This window comes from Phaethon aethereus (assembly GCF_964289735.1).
Source record: "Phaethon aethereus genome assembly, chromosome: 11".
In the NCBI taxonomy this organism is placed as follows: domain Eukaryota; kingdom Metazoa; phylum Chordata; class Aves; order Phaethontiformes; family Phaethontidae; genus Phaethon; species Phaethon aethereus.
In genome coordinates, this window is record NC_138587.1 from 22,629,927 (window position 1) to 22,647,640 (window position 17,714).

Here is a 17,714-nt window from a genome sequence, read left to right on the forward strand (position 1 = left end):
CTTACTAGGCAAAGAAAAACAGTCAAAGACTGTTAATGCTGCTTCTTCCTCTACATGAGTGCGGGCATGAAGGGGGGGAGCATGGGGAAAGAGTTTAGGATTCACTATCTGCCTGGTTGGTTATCAAGCCATTTGGTGAGATTTTAGTTTTTCCCCAAAATCCAATTCACCTACTATAATTCATCTACTATTCTAGCAACACACAAAATGCTAGTAGCATTTATCTATGCTTAATTACCAAACTTGCAAGGAGAAGGTATTTAAGAAAAAATCTGACATGTTCTAAAGGAGCCAGTGTGGCGAAGAATGCTGGAGAAATCGATGGTTTCTATTTTCAGGCTATTCTGGTAACTGAACAGCTTACAGTTCTCAGTGAAAAGCGGCAGGAATAAATGCTGCATGGTCTCATTCTCTCTCACCTCCAGACTCACTTTCCCCAGCACATGGCAGTCTGAGATTTGCTACAGCGAGGTAACAAAACCCAAGGGTAGTCACTGAGCCTATGAACCTGCAAACATCTACAGTGAGCTCTGGTATTGAAATTTAACTACAGACAATGCTTTCACTCACAGCAATAGATGATCTGGTAAAATTCCCTTCCACCATATTTTATAAAGTCCACATCTTTCAGTTTGTTTGTACAGTCCAATGGTACGGCTAGACATGCATCCATGAAACGATGACAGGCACTTCACTTAGGAATATGAAGCTAGCTTTGCATGACTTAATTGTTTACACAGAGAAAGAAAGAAATAGAAGACTGAAAAAACAAATGAAAGTTTAAAGTTCTTTCTCTGGATTGCCCTGAGTGAAGATGCTAATGCACAGTGCAGTTACAATTGAGGGGAAAAGAATCATTAGGATCAAATTTGTATAAAGTAATCTGATTTCAGAGCACTATGTGGACTCCTCTGCTATTAGGTGGGGTTTTTTTATTTGTTTAAAACTACTAGCAAGAATGTTATCATGAAATTAAAGTTAAGTGGAACACTGCATTGGAAGAATAGTTTTGGGATTATTATTGAATATTGACTTAAATCTGGAATCGATATTTTCTATGTTCATCTACCTTTCAGAAGAGGACTGTTAAATTAACTGGCAATATTTGTAGAGTATCATTCAGTACTGAAATGGACCAGAAAGAATAATCACAGCAGGGCCCGGGGGAAAGGTGAGGGGCAACTGTGATTTTACTTATTTATTCTTTACTGGCTGTCTAATTTCTACAGCGATAATAGCATTTGAAGTGCATAAAAAGTATACCAAAAAAGGTCTAGAAAACTCTTGGCAATAAATTAAGCAGTTTCTCTGGGAAATATATTTTTAAGAAAACCTTTATACTTTGGAGAGTTATTACTTTCAACAATAGGAAAATTTTACTTGAAAGACGCCCAATTTTTTAAAAAGCTAAAATGTAACAGAATTCATTATTGCCAGTTTAAGAAAAAGTTGCCAGTTAAAATGACTAAAAACTTTGAAGGAGTATGAAAGAAATACCTACACAACCAAGTCCATGATGCAGAGATCCAATCTAAAGTAGAAAGACATACACAAGTTCGTTAAACTTCAGAGAAACACAGTACTCTATCATAGCAATTAAATACGTCACGGTCTTACTACGACTAAATGCCTATAAAGTAAAAACAAGTATTTCTATCAATAAAGACTGTTGGCTATTTCCTAAATTTTCTTTAACACAGTTAAAAAGTCTCTCAACAGAAGACTCCTTGAACCTAGGACTCCATTGAAGGCATTGTTTTCTTAATCCCATTTAATATACAAGATCAGGATTAGTTTTAGGATTTGAATTGCCACATGCCTGAATAAAAAAAGAACTAGGAGGAAAAAAAAAAAATCTCCCACAGAAGCCTATATATAAACCTAAATCCCCAAACAATTACAGAAAATAAGTTTCATGTGAAAGCATAAATGACTGTCAAATAATGACTTCAGAGTATTTATTTCCCTTTTGCTCAAAAATATGTGAAAGCTTTTATTAAGACAATTTTGCTGTCTCTCTCCTCTGCTTCTTCCAAGAGATCTGCTCAATATTTCCTTACTGGAAAACAGAAGAAAATTGGTTTTTGTTTTTTTGGTGGTCCCTCATTCCCTTCCCCCTCCTCCCAGCATTGAGACTTGTCTGAGAAGAGATTACAATTCAAAGCTCTTTAAGAGGAGTAGGGAGAATCTTGAGATCCATACTACTTTTTTAAATAAAAAAATCCCCCAAACCCATCAGTCCACACTTCAGCAAAGTTCCTGAGAGCTGATAAAAAACCTGAGGTAGGACTGCAAATACATGCAAGTCTAGTCCTTTTTTGGCTTTGTTCTGGGCTGCCTTTGTGACTATTAACATGAAGATTTTTGGAAGACAACTCTAGGACCTGAATTCAGGAAGGCTGAGTATCCATGGTCCCTCTCCACATTAGATACATTTGCCAGCCTGTAAAATATTGGTCTTAATATCTCTGTGTTCACTCAGCTCCTAAAACAAAGGGAAAAATGCTGTGGCCTTCCTTTTCTCTCTCCTTTTCCAACTGACTCTTTGAAGTTTAATTTTTATAGCAAAGTATTTCAGGATTCTTTCCCCAACAAAGCAAGAGTGATCTTCGGATGCTCAAACCCAGCACTAGAATCCCTGGGACTCCATTTCCAGGTAAGTTCTGAGACAAAATGACACAATGTCCCCTTACAGATACCAGTTCATAAAACTAAATGCAAAGCTCAGAAAGACGCTGACGTGAACAGAAGTTCTCTATTGCTCTTGTAAATTATGGAGCCATAACTAACAGCATAAATGTTGAAATACAATTCTCTACAATAGTACTTAAAAAACACACTTCAATTGTCTTGAAACAAACATAAGAACTGCCTAAAATGCAGATATTTCAGTGTAATATTCAGAATTGTGAAGGGTCATGTAGAGAAGAGTTTAAGACTCATAACATCATCACTCATGAATACCAGACTGCAACAACAAAATTCATCTGCACTGTGAATGCTCCAAAATTAAAGCCAACCTTATAGAAAGTTATTATTTTGACAATTTCTGCCTTTTGCCATTTATCAACCAATTCATACTTCTGAGCAATGCACCTCTATTGTTCTATACTGTACATTGCTCTACATCTCCTTGGTAATAGACAGGCAATGCAAAGTGAACTTACCGGTTTCTTTCCTACTATGAGCTTTTCAACCTTCTGGACCTGGGATACATGATCCTCATTTGTCTTCAGTTCCCGTTTGCGGATTCGCTCATAAATCCCAATCAGCATTTCTCGTGGGATATCTTCACCGTCATCCACACCTGCAGAAGCCAACAGCTTCTATTGTCAGTCTGGCTCTGAATGATCTAACAAACACTTATTTCTCAGCAATGTAGACTTCTCCGCAAGGAGAGAAAAAAAACCATGGGCAATCTTTGTTTCCTCTGCTAACAGTAATGCCAATGTTGCTTAAAACTGCTGATGTACTTGTTTATGCTGTTTTGTTTTATAGCTGCCAGTACTCCATCAGCTAACATCTCCACTGTTCTTGTGCCTTCCTTACAAAAGCAACACAAGTTATGCCGCTCATTACTGAAGCACTGGTTTTTGTCCAAAAGCATCCTGCCCCCAGGACAGGACAAGGGGCAATGGTTTTAAACTAGAAGAGGATGGATTTAGACTAGATCTAATGAAGACATTTTTCACAATGAGAGTGGTGAAACACTGGCCCAAGTTGCCCAGAGAGGTGGTCAATGCCCCATCCTTGGGAACATTCCAGGTCAGGCTGGACGGGGCTCTGAGCAACCTGCTCTAGTTGAAGATGTCCCTGCTCACTGCAGGGAGGTTGGACCAGATGGCCTGGAAAGGTCCCTTCCAACCCAAACTCTTAGAATCACCAAATCATTAAGGTGGGATAGGACCTCTAAGATCATCAAGTCCAACCATCACCCAACACCACCATGCCCCCTAAACCATGTCCCAGAGTGCCACATCTACATGCTTTTGAACCCTTCCAGTGATGGTGACTCCACCACCTCCCTGGGCAGCCTGTTCCAATGTTTGACCACTCTCTCTGTAAAGAAATTTTTCCTAATATCCAATCTAAACCTCCCCTGGCACAACTTGAGGCCATTTCCTCTCGTCCTATCGCTGGTTACCTGGGAGATGAGACCAACATCACCTCACCACAACCCCCTTTCAGGTAGTTGTAGAGAGCGATGAGGTCTCCCCTCAGCCGCCTCTTCTCCAGACTGAACACCCTCAGTTCCCTCAGCCGCTCCTCATCAGACTTGTGCTCCAGACCCCTCACCAGCTTTGCTGCCCTCTTCTATGATTCTACGATTCTAATACACCAAGACATTGATGGAAATTACACAGGTTTGTTTTTTTGTTTTAAAACTCTAATCTAAAACTAAGCCATAAAAAGGCCAACTTCCTGTGTAATTTGTTTCTTCTTTTAAGTTTCCTCTGTTTGGTATCAAGGCTTAAATGAGTTAAATAGCCCTTTAGACACTAAAATCTTCATATGACCTCCTCCTAGGAGTATACCATTGGGAGGAAACCGAAGAACCGTTCCATTTTGCCTATGTCCCAGTATTACTCAGCACTGTTCATAAAATAATTTCCTACAACAGAACCTTATGAACATCCAGTAAAATTAATTTAACCAGTATTTCCTGTATAATTTAAAAAACAATTAATTTACTCTGGAAACACAAATCAACAAAGTAGCCTAGTTACAGTATTATTGTTTAGCACTGCGTGATTATCATTGGCATGTAGGTATTCTAACAAATGCCAGTGTCTTGAATGCTTCATCCTGAATTTTCAGTAGCAGTGGAAAAGGTCCAATTTCAGTAAGTAACTTAAAGCTGGATTTCCTGGGGACAGGGAGATGCATGTCTATTTTTTAAATAGGTTTTAAAGCAATAGCCTCTTATCTCCCATTCAGAAGCCAAAATAGAATATTTTGTCACCCAGAGGAACAACTGCTCACACAAAAAAATATTGTGATAAAATATGGTTTCTTTGCAACTAGAAGCAAGCAAAACCATCCCTGTTCTGTTCCACACCAGCAAGTTTTCCACAGACCACCTTTGCAATCCAGTCATTTAACGTTACCGGCAAAGTAGCCTGTTACAAAAATGCCTACAATAATAAGCAAATCCTGGCATTCAGGCTGAAGCTCAGAGAGAATGTACTGTATTTAATACAACAAATACAACTGTAGTATTAAGCTAAGAGATGAATATCAGGCCTTTTATAATCTTTGTGGACTTTATGATAAAATCTCAACACTAACTTGAATTTTGCTAAGCTAAAACATCTGCTAAGCATAGGTTGTTCACTGTTGTCTTATGTAAATCTATGGGAATAAAATCACCAAACAGGTCTTTCATTTTCAAGATCTGAAATTCCAGAACACCACAAGGATTTTGTTCTTACTAGTACTAAAATGAAAGTACCACATGCACACATGAATACAGACTGCATGAATACAAAATGCATCTGAGATGCGCCAATACATTTTTATATATTAAGCAACTTGATTCTGCCTTTCTGCCATTCAGCCCACTTTTAGGTATCACTGAGAAAATGGCTGTTAAACAATACATCAACACTTGCTGGTGCCTGCAGTAGCGGGCCTATTCTGCTACCGTGCTGCTACATCCATTGTTGCCAAAAGAAGAGAGACTGTGCACTAAGTCGTGCTTATCCTGTGCTTAAAAGCAGGGGAAGGAGAAGGAGGAGAGGGTTGCAGTGACTGAGCAGGCAATTTTCCCGGCCTTTGCACAAACACATAGTAATGGAACTATAGTAAAAGCCTCTTTTTCCCTATAGGCACAAACTATCTTAAAGGGGAAAAAGGGATGAGGACTTCAGCCTCATTTTATTTCTCTAACATCTGAGTGCTCTTCTGTGCTGAAAGGTAAATGCTGTCTGATCCATCCTTCCTTGAGTGCCCAGGAACAACAGGGGGTATCATCTCATGCACAGTCTTCATCCTCAGCTCTACAGTGACTACCTCCTGTTAGGCAGAGCTGAGCACTGGCTGAGCTGATAATTCATAAAAAACTGGTTTTTTTTCACCAGAAAGAACCAGATAGAAACATCTGAGATAGATTTGAAAAAAATTCTGTAGTTTTTCGGCAATCTAAGGGCAAGTTTAGGTGTGCCCTAGCCTGGCAAATAGTTTCTTCATCCGAAAATATACCAATGAAGAAACCAAAATGAAATTTCTGTGCTATTTATTGTGTACCTTTCAGGAAGGTTTTGGAGTTGTGATTTTTCTTCCCCACTGAGAATTTAAATCTTTAGTTTTTCTAGAAGTCCTCATCATGGCATAATATAATTCCATTCCTTAATATACATACATATACAGGAATAAAATGACCTGACAATACATCCTCTCAAGACAGACAAGATAAAAATGACAAAATACTATATGCTTAGCTCTGTTTTCACTATTCCAGAAATTACTAAAGCCTGTAAAAATGCCAGCAGTATTAAGTGAGGTGAAAACAGAATCAAGTGCCCTGTATTTTGTCTTTTTCCCAGAAGATACACGGTGTCCCTCCAATGACAGTTACAGGGAAAAGCTTTCATGATCTTCATCGTTAGAGTTTGCTTACCCCTCAGATTCTTGACAAAGTCTTCTAGCTTCATTTTGCGTTCTGGTTTCACATTTGGGCTGTACATATCTGTGTTTAACAGTATGATGGCAAAAGCTAGAATGAAGATGGTATCAGGATTTCTAAATTGTCTCACAACGCCTGGATTGCAGATACAGTATCGTTGGCTGTAAAAAAGCAAAGAGGGGAAGCTGTCAGGCTATGAATTACTATTCTAATCCCACCAAATAAACCCACTGCTACATTCCAGAGGCTGAGCAAGCTATTATTCGTGTTCCATACATATTTAGTTTTCCGTCCACGTATGTTCATAAGCCAATGCTAGAATGTGGAAGGCTTTTGTTTTCTACTACCACTGTAACTTCACTTCTTAGTACAGATTCTGAGCTACAATAACTTCAGTATTTAATTTTTTTTCAATGAGTAATACCTTTTGACACCAGGTAAGAATAGAACATTGATTTTAGCTTACTGCCACATGATGATTTACATCTCCTCCTGTGGCCTGGACAAAGTATGCTTGTATTAGTATTAGTAAGTTAATGCTCTTTATTCCACTATTGTTGAAATGCTAAATGAAAGGTTGAGAGCATATATACTCTAAAATGTAAATGGTCTCATAATTCCACTCATATCAACTATTATATGCAAACTGTTAGAGACATTAAAAAAAAATCCTTGGATTTCTCTTCAATTGATGCTAGAAAGAACCTTTAATTGATAAACCTCACTACGTTACTACAAATAACATACATGAACAGCACCAGCAAATAAAACTTCCTATTTCGTACTTAGCAAAACCACCACAAATGACATGCTCTATTTGAAACTGTTTGAGGCTCACAAGGACAGTGCAAATAAGCAGGGAAATAACTTAGTTATTTTCCCCAGTTCTCCAGTCTGACTGTTAGGCAACAGCAGGTTTCTGGTGACTGAGTAATTTTTTTCGGCATCATACCTGAAAGCTTCAATGAGCCGTTCTACTTTCTGGGCTTCTCCTTGAACACGGATATGAGCCTGAAATTTCCTGAGTGCTTCATCCAGTTCCATTGTTGAGAAGTCCATCTCATCCACAACACAGCTAGGATAAAAACATACTGCCATTGTGTCTTTTAATTTCTAACAACACAGTACCAAAGGCAAGATTTTGAAACCAAAAGAACCCTTCTATTTTCCATCTCTTATAGAGATTCATGGAGTTTACTGAAACATTCAGCAGCAATTACAATAACTGTAGGTAAGCTGTGAAGGAAAGATTGCAAATAATAGATCAATGAGAATGTGTACATGTAAGCAGATCTTTTTTTTTTTTTTTTTTTCCCCTTTAACAGAAGAGCTGCTGGAATGGCAAATGTCTGACCAATGTAAGTGACATACCATTGCCAAGAATAATTATTGGCTTTGTGCTTCCAGGTCAATCAATTATTACAATGCCTATAGTAATATATAGTTTATATTGCTCAAAATATCAAATCTCAAACAGTCTGCAGCAAGCACAATAATCTGTACCAAATGGCTCTGTGTCTGGCAATGTTCTTACATATGGAGGGGAAAAAAAAATAATCGTGTTTGGATACTCTTACTGTCATTCTCATCTCCCCATCATTTGCCATGTCTTTCAGTTAACATTTATGGAGAAATAATTATTTTCTTGCTCTGAAAATACAGTGCTGACAAAAAAATATAAAAGGAACCTGCTTAGTATAATCAACAACGTGAACTATATCATTCTAATACTTTGTTTAAAGACTACTTGAAAATCAGAAGCTTATGAATTTCCTTTCCTTAAATTTAGCTTTTAAATAACCAGACGTGAATCACTGCAAGTAACAACACTGTAATGCAGAAACCACAGAAAGAAAGCACAATCCAGTTTTAAAAGCCTTTTCTTAAACGTATAGCTATACAATGATAAATTAGAGTAGCTCACATTTTTCTTTTAGTAACACTGCAGCTAACAGATTAAAACCAAAGCAATTTATTCACTTTGCCTTGAATATTTTTCCCTTGATGCAGAAGCCCGAGGAAACAGGCTTGGTATTTCTCATGTCCTTTCTAGTCCACAACTAAAAACCTATTATCAGTTCTGCAATAATGTTCACAGTCTTCCCACCTATTTTGAGTTCTGTAACACTTTCAAAAGCTCTTTTCTCCTTTGTGTAAAGCACATGTGCAGACAAGCCAGACTTAGAACGAAGTAATTGGAGCAATTAAGGACTTCCAGAAAACATGCTGGCCAACAACATCATGGGGAGGTGTAAATCTTTCATATGAACTACGGAGACAGCAGATATACCACCATGGTCAATGTTGTTAACTGGAATCGGTACTTTTCTGCAAATATTTCAAAATAGTAAACAATTTGCTTCTGGTGGCTATGTAATGACAAAAAAGTGAACAAATTAACTTTGGCTAGGTGTATACAGCAAACAGAATCATGAAAGTAAGTAAGATCAGACATACTTGTTTAGTTGTCTTTTTTTTTAAACAATGGTTAACAAAATTGTAACTCTTGATAATAATACCATGATAATAATGAAAAAGAGAGCATGGACGTTAGACACTGCAGGAGAACTTGAGTAGATACATACTCTGGGTGAATAAGTTTGTGCTGAATTACCACATCTTCACTATTACAGTTGCATCACCCAAACAGGTAAAAGCAAGAAGCAGCTCAGCTTCACCACTTCGAGGTAGGCAGATAATAGAAACTTTGTCCTGGGAACTATCCCCTGCTTGCCACCTCTGTACAAAATTTAGGCAAGAAGAGTGGAATATACCATTTGCTAGGTCACTGCAGCTACAACTGCCTTGATTCTCTACCGTTTGCCTGTACTCTTGCACATAACTGCATAGCGTAATGAAGTGATGGAGTGTCCTTTCCCCTCTCACTTTTAACCATGTTCTTTACAATGGTTTCACTTTATTCTTTTTTTGAGTGACTGCACTTTTGTTTTCTAATGCAAAGTCAAGACACAGCAAAAGGTCAGCTCCTCAGCTTACATCTCTATTACATCAAGCACTCCTTGGTCACGCCGAGAGAAAGCTGAGGCTCACTGCAGAAGAGCAGTGCTTCGGGAAGCGTGTCTGATGTGCCCCAAATGTTGGCCAGGGCAACAACATCCATGCCAGCTATGCCAGCCCCACGCCACCAAATGATGCCTTTATAGTTGAGCTACCATCAGGTAGCAACTACAGTAGGCCCAGAATGCAGCTTTTCATCAAGAATTTAGGCTACTCTCAAGTATTTTCTAAGCTCCAGTGAAAAGAAGATTTCAAACCATTAAAATCCCCTAAATTTACAGGATCTGGGAAACCTGAACACAAATCAAAGCAAGGCACTTGACATTAAACTGTGTAACACAAAAAGGATCATCCATTAAAATATCTTTTCTATGTAACAACCTGGAGTTATCATCAGTTTGACAAAATCTACCTCCAATCTGTAAATGTGATATTTAAGACGAAATGCTATTTTATTGTCTCTTTTCAAGAAAAAATACCTTGTTCCTATTTGCAGGCAAGGTTTAGAACACTCAAGAGAACTATACCACTCACAGTGTGTTCCTCGCCCCAAAGCTCAGCTGAAACAGCTTATTTTATTATCATTAATTAATATTAATAAATTGATTATAATCAATTATATTGAAATTAATAATAGATTAATTTCAATAAAAGGCTTATTCTGGGGTTGTAGGTAGGTGGTTATGACCTTACTCTTAACAATTCATCTCATCACAGATACCACATCTGGCTTAGCAAAGACACAATTCTACTTACCCATATTCTGCTAGTCAATTTGAGATGGTGAGAGCAAATGACTTGTTCAAGATCACAAAATGAATCATCTAAGATTAGAAATCATCTCATCCTGGACCTGTACTGTTTTCTTTCAAAAAATTAGAAAATACACACTCTTTGCAAAGTCTTCACCCTAGTCTGACTCATAGTTGCAAAATCCGGATGAGCATTACAAGTAGCTAATAATGACTCATGCTGAATAAGGATCATATCAAAATCAAGCCATATTCTATTACTCTCTATTGTAAGGCTGACTGCATGCTTTGGTGCCGAGTCTCTTCCATTGCTTTCTGCTGGGTATTGTACTATGAGAAGGCAGCCTTTAATAAGACACAGAAAAGAGAAGACTTCTAAAAAATAGGTCTATGGCATAGGTACACATGCCATTAGCAGTATTAGTACAGTGTTCAAGCTTGCAATTTGAGATACGTAAGTTGTGACAGCATAATACTAAGTTCAGGATGGCTGAAGGGAACACGACCAACATCTTTGCAGCATGAAGCCACTAAGAGCAGTCTAAGAAATACACAAAGAAAATATAAGGTGTTGGCAGACACTTTGTTTCATGATACCATGACCTTAAATTCTTTGCAATGTATCAGTGTTACATATCAACATTCAGTCCTCAAGAAAGGCTGCATCTATAGACCAATGCAAATTTCAGCACAGCTTTTGTTATACTCCTGTTAAAACCTGCACTCAGAATTTTTCCTAGTACTTCTTTAATGGGAAAGATGTGGGGATTTTTGCTTTAATGCTCAGCAGGTTTGTTAAACATCTAACTAAATTTTTTATAGGATTCCTTGAACAAAACTGGACTAAGATGTATTCATGTTTACAGGTCAGTATATCAGATAAAAAAGCAGCCCCCAAAGAATATGTGTTTTAAATGAGCACCCGCGTCAAATAAGGCAACTTCTTTTGTGGCCTACTTTGTATATAAGGATCAGAAATTTATGAACAAGCTGCTAAAAGTCTATCTAATTTTTGGGGAAAGAAAAGTTTGTATAGATCTTGCCAGCATATGCCTATACATGCTGAAATCCCTGTTTATTTAACATGTGAGCCATTTGGTTGTAATAATTATTTTGACCTTCTGTTACTGAAGAAGCCTTATGTTGCATATAATATTATTTTGTTTCATTCAGTAAATTATTAGAAATCCTGAGGAAGGAAAAAGACTTTGAAATAACATACTCTAATGCCAATGAAATTAAAACATAAATTTAGAGTAAACATACATGACTACAGAGAATATAAATCCTTGTATGTATCTTGCTGGATCAATAACAGAAATAGTAACTCAGCTGGAAAGCAAAGAAATAAATATTTGCTCATGTGCATGTTTTCTTTCTTAACACTTAGTCTGGTTTCCCCCTCCTTCAGAACAAGATTCAGAGATAAGCACAAAACATTCGGAGACCGTTACTACCTCTAGCTTGATGAAACATCTGTCTTAAACATTAAAATACGCTCACGTCCCCCCCAGTACTCACTCTAGTACATCCCGGTTGAACTGTTTTTGTCGATTTCCCAGAAATTCTCCAATCATCTGTCTGCTGAGACCTTTCCTTTGCAGGAGAAAGTGGGCAACACCAACTGGAGTGTCTGGCACAAAACCTCGCTCAATTAGGTACTGGACTCCTTTTTCAGGTTTTCTGAGGAGAAATGAGAATGCAAAACTATTACTTTTCTTCCATTGGACCTGAAGGCACCTGATGAAAATTTTACAACAGTTTTGCCAGTGACTTTTGACTAACACACTATTAGTATGAGCTAGTATATTTTCAGGATACATGAGACCATCCTGTAGAACATATTGTTCACTGTTTATAGCTTACTAGCTTTGAAACACATCTTTGCATGTTATTACACATTTCCCTGCTCCATAACCTTTCCAAAGAGAAGCTTTATATGCAAGCAGCTTCAGGTATGAAAGTCAAAACACTTGTCAATGAAAAAGACAAGCCCAACATCAGCTACTAAATGCTCCTGTTGCTGGAAGAGATGTGCCTTACAGAAACTGAATTAAAAAGCTACCGAAGACAAGAAACACAGAACACCCCTGACCTCCCACCCTGCTGCTGTCAAAAGTTAAACTTGTTGAACATAAACATCTGAAGATGTGTAACTTGCAAGCTAAGAATACAAAAAATAAGAGGGGGGGGGGCGGGGGTGGAAATCAAGTCAGTCATGCAAAAAGAAGCAATTAAAAATAGTGGAGCTCCCATCTAATTTAGATTTTTTTTTTTCTTGTCCTTTAACACACCCACTGCCCCAGATTTTCCTCGCTCAGACAAGCACCTCCACAGTCTGGAGTACTTTACATTCCTTTATACATCACCTCCAGATTTAGCCATAACCAGTTTCAGATCTCAAAACAAAGCAAGCCGAAGCTACTAATTTTAACATATTAAGAAGCATGCGCTGGGGAGGAGGGTTGGGGGTGGAATTGTTTTCTCGCAATAAAATCTTATAAAGGCAAATGCTGCTTATATTTTAAAGTGATGTAAAATTCCCCTCATAGCACATATTGTGCACTGCATCCTCCAGTAGTGTGACACAACAGACAACCATAATTCCTGTTATTAAAGGGACATCTTTACAGAACCAGTAATTCCATCATCATCTTTATTTTGTAAGGAATTGTAGTATGTCTACCTTTAAGAGTGAATGATTTGCAGCATGCTGGATGACCTGAAAGATATTTCCTTTAAGGCAAGCAAAATAATCTCAAAGGACAAGGTGACTGTACTACTTTTATATACAAGGTTGATCATACAAGCATAACCCTTCCTCAGGGTTTTTAATTGCAAATAATATTACTAAATACATCACTATTCGGTTCACCTATACTTTACATTCTTTTATATACATTACTTTACACTCTTTTTATACGTTACACTCTTATACACTTAATACCCTATTAAAGGTTAGATAGATCAGAAGAATATATATATAATTAGATCAAAAGGGAGTTCTCAAATATAAATTTCTTGCATCAGGCCTTGTGGCTCTTTGAGGCCACAATCTGAAATAAGATTACACATATAGTCATCTTGTAAAATGCATCTCCTTCACATTCAAAAAGTACTCTTTTTCTTGCACATAACTGCTACATTCATATGCTTTTGAGTTGTACTTCAGAATTCTTAATCTTTCTGAATTCAAATTCACAGCATCCAACAAAAAAAAGGAATGGTTTCCTCCATCCCCCTTGTTAGTGAGCTACATTCGTCCACAGAATCCAGAGCGACACAAAGCCAGAGGTTTGTGTCTCCAGCAATTGTCACAAGCAGAATACAAAGGACACTATCAAAAGAACAACTTGATCCAAAGCTCACCTTCACTTGAGATACAGCAAATGCTGGATCGTTACTTATTGTACTAAACCACAACTTGAATTCTTACCACCCCCATAAGCCTGAACATTTAAAATAATCACAAAAGTGACACATGATTTATGTTGCACCAGTTCCTATGCAGTCATATCATTTTATGTAAGTCAGGGTCTGCTTTTTCACATAAGAAGCTCTATTTCTGGTTCAGAAATATGAAAGCACTTTATTCAAATATGCTTCATACCAGGCTAGGTAAGTCTCCAAAACAGACTTAAAAATCCAGTTAGGAATACACTGGAAGCCGAAAGGTCTTTTCCCATCAATACCTTCTTCATGCTGAAGTGAAGCATCAGGAAGTTTTGCAGTCTAGGACTATTTGAAAGTAGTCCAATTTGTTACAGAAGTTGGAACACGGAAGCAGTGTAAACTCGGAACTGTAATAACATGAAAATAGTACCTGAAACTCTGAACTCTAAGAATGAAGAGTACTCTTTCCCTATTTGATTAATCAAACTGTAGTAGTAGTGGCATAAACTTCTGAGTAACAAACCTGCAAGAGTAATTTCCACAGTGAAGAAACTGTTCCTTTCTAATTCGTAGTCTTATCCACTGAATTTGACAATTAGAGATCAATAAAATTGTATCATATTATTTTGAAATCTGTCCTCTAAAAACTGTTCACTGATCTGTTCTAAAAAAAGAACTATAAAACCTAGAGAATATGACTGACCTCAACTGAAGAGCTGCTTATGGGCTGACCCCAGCCAAGAGCCAAACACCCAGACTAACTTGGTACAGAGCTACTGTTAAAAATAAGGAACTCAAGAATTAAAGGATTTCTACTAGGTGTTGAGATGAGAACTGTAACTTTCTGTAATGTTACTTTGCTCTTTCTTTGAAGGTTCCAACAGTCATCACTACCACCGGGATAAAGGATTTCTCAGAGCCAGAATTAGCAGAATAATTGTTCTTAATGACAGAATCTATAGCTTCAGGTGGTCTTTTGGTACCTCAGGCCAAGTAATGACAGCCTACAACAGAGGATAGTCAAAGGATGGCATAAGGGTCCAGTAGCCAGAGGCAGCTGGTACAACTCAGAGGCAGCTGGTACCACTCTGCAGTTGTTAGGGTATCACTCATTGAGCAAGGTAGTCTTCCATGTTTTCAGTTTTCCTGTCACCAAAAGGAATACTATTTGGCTCACAGGAGAGCTCTGAAGGTTAAGGGTTATATGGGAATGTGCACAAATAAAATAGATTTCTGTGGCTAAATGCAGGTATTATGTATCAGAGGAAGAAAAATTTTCTTATCCAATGGGTTATCTCCCTAGCTTCCCATTCAGCTCAGAAATGCTAATTTTGGTTTCTGTTCTGGAAGTCTAGCTTGCCAACAAAATTTCTTCATATTTCTATTTTTGATGATCTGAAACCTTGAGTTCATTCACTACTCTTGACCAAGAAACTGAATTTAATATGAACTAAGTTTTATCAAACACCTTACTGGAAGAACATTCTCGCCCCCACCCCTTTTTTTTATCTAATCACCTTGCAAGCTGGGAAGGTTCAGGGGGTTTTATTACTGTTGTAGGCTCCCTCTCACCCCCACACCAGGTGTGTCATTACCTCATTCAACAGGAACAGTACTTAATAGAAAACTGTGACTTTGTAAGAGTGTTCTGAAGTGTTGTACTTCCAATTAAATTTTACTTAAGAAGTGAAGCTAACAATAGGCTAAGAGAAAAATCTAGACAAGGGTGACTTCCCTCTCTGTCTTTAAACACAAGCAATTATTTTCTCTCTTTTAAAATTCAGGGAAATTGAAGAACTTAAACAGTTTCATGGAAATTTAAGTTATCCCCAACACCAAAAATTACAAATACTACTAAGCGTGAAGGAATTGCCTCTTAAATGCACCAAGAGGACATGCAGGTTGTGGTGTTGACTATCATCAAACTACTGGAAACTCATTTGCTCCTTCCCAGTGAAAGGCAAAAAATACCAGGCAGCTGATAGGGTTTCTGGGAGGGCAGGTTTTAAAAGACAACATAAGCAAACAGGAATTCCACCGCTGGCAAAACCGTCTGTTTTAAATTGGACAAACTTTCTTTTTTCACGAAACCCTGATTTTCCTAAAGTGTATGACTGGATGCAGAAGGGAGTGGGACATGAAAGGGTCATGGGTTTAACATGAGACAGGACATCTGACATAAAATATCCTCATTTCTGCCTACTCAGAATTGAGCGTAGACCATTTTGTACTTACAACTAAGAGTCTTTTGTGATTAGGAAAATTCCCAGTGGTGGCTTGTTAATTACACCTACCAATAACAGGGAAGATGAGAAGTCTATAAATAGCAATCACGGAAGCTGCATAAGCAGAGCATTTATTTTCAGATTTGAATACATTAACTAATATCAAAATACGCCCTCTAAAGCTAGCACCTTCTATAGCTGATGATACACATATTTAGAGAACTTTTGGTATTTACAGGATTGCTTCCAAAGCAAAGCTTAAAAAAATGTCTTCTACCTCAAAAACAAAACAAAACAACCCAGCCAAATCAAAAGCAATCTACCGAAAGGAAGAAAAAAACCCCCAACCAAGTAACACAAAAAGGTGTGCAAAACCATATTTACATAAGATTCTCAGATGTTGCATACAGGGCTAAGAAATTTGCCAGTAACTGATTAATAACAAGACCATTAGGATGGTTTAAAGCAACTTCTAAGGGAAAAACATCGATGGTAATGCAAACTTCAAAATAACAGATCAAACCAGTATATTTTAATAAGCACGCTTCTTAGAGAGTACGGGTCATATCCAGTGAAAATGTTTTCTTTGTGTGTTTCTGAAGACAGGAAGGATCCTGCACTTCAGGAATGAAGAGTGCAAAATCACACACAGACAACAGTTAAAAAAACAGAGCAAAAAACCCCCCAAACCCTAATGCCCCTAAAAGCCCATTCCCTCAAAAGCCAAGACAATAGCAAATCCCTGCACATCACTGCTCTTTCCTCTAGTCAGTATTACGCCTTTCCTTCCTAGGCCTAATACTAACTACAGTGAGAAGGCTTATTTACTGAGCAAGTTCTACATGCAGTACTGAAAGCGTGAATTCAGTGGAAGTTCATATAACTTGCTGACTGTGTAGATCTCACTAGAGTGGTGGTTTGTTGGTGGTTTATAGCTTGCGAAGCTGAGTTGTTTTTTTTTTTTCTTTAACACCTATGCAGTCTGAATCTGGAAAAATCACAAAAATTCAGTATGTTTAGGAGTTTTGCTAATGTAACTGATATATGAGGCTTTCCTAGGAATGAGCTCTCCTTTGGAGTATGGAGTAGAAGAGAAAAGAATAAATAGGGCAATAACATCAAAGCTGGTACATTCCTTAGAGGACTGTCCCTTACCCAAGTTAGTAATACAGAGAAAGAAAAACAAAAAGAGTATTTTTTTCAATTTAGACTAAAACCTACATGCATTTAAGCAGCACAGTATCTTTAGAAAAACACTGCATTCCTAATAATTTTATTGTCATAAGCAAATTCATAAGAAGAGCAGTGATCCAGACATCTATAGTTCTGAATGCGTCATTATTTGTCTCAATTAACTTTCACCTTGTTGGAGGAACCACTAAGACAACTTTAGGACACATGTTATTACAATCATTTATACCACATGAGAATATCAACCTGCAAAGATAGTCACCAACTCACTGTTGCAGAAAATCTGGATTGCCAATGATAAAAAAAAGCCCCTAAAGCTCCATGAATGACTAAATATGGACTGTCAAAATTACATAATTCCAGTCTCTGGTTTGACATTCCCTCTGCTTGTTTTCTCTTTTCAGAGGTGCTGAAGACCTTGCCAGAGTTTGAGAAAGCAGGAAAGCCACGGTCAGAAACTGCTCCTCCTTTGAAGAAGGGAAGGATAACCGTACCTGCTGACTGAGTTCC

The 17,714-nt window shown here is 37.7% G+C and overlaps 1 protein-coding gene across 1 annotated transcript in view; it reads right to left on the reverse strand.

The window, feature by feature from the left end:
• Window positions 1–17,714, reverse strand: part of IQSEC1 (IQ motif and Sec7 domain ArfGEF 1) — a 68,475-nt gene that overhangs the window by 17,566 nt on the left and 33,195 nt on the right. Inside the window, exons 4-8 of the mRNA XM_082004642.1 lie at window positions 11,917–12,078; window positions 7,578–7,700; window positions 6,620–6,786; window positions 3,168–3,307; window positions 1,502–1,531 (exon numbers count right to left, since the gene is read on the reverse strand). Of these exons, the coding sequence (XP_081860768.1) occupies window positions 1,502–1,531; window positions 3,168–3,307; window positions 6,620–6,786; window positions 7,578–7,700; window positions 11,917–12,078 (622 nt within the window). The remainder of the gene's footprint in view (window positions 1–1,501; window positions 1,532–3,167; window positions 3,308–6,619; window positions 6,787–7,577; window positions 7,701–11,916; window positions 12,079–17,714) is intronic.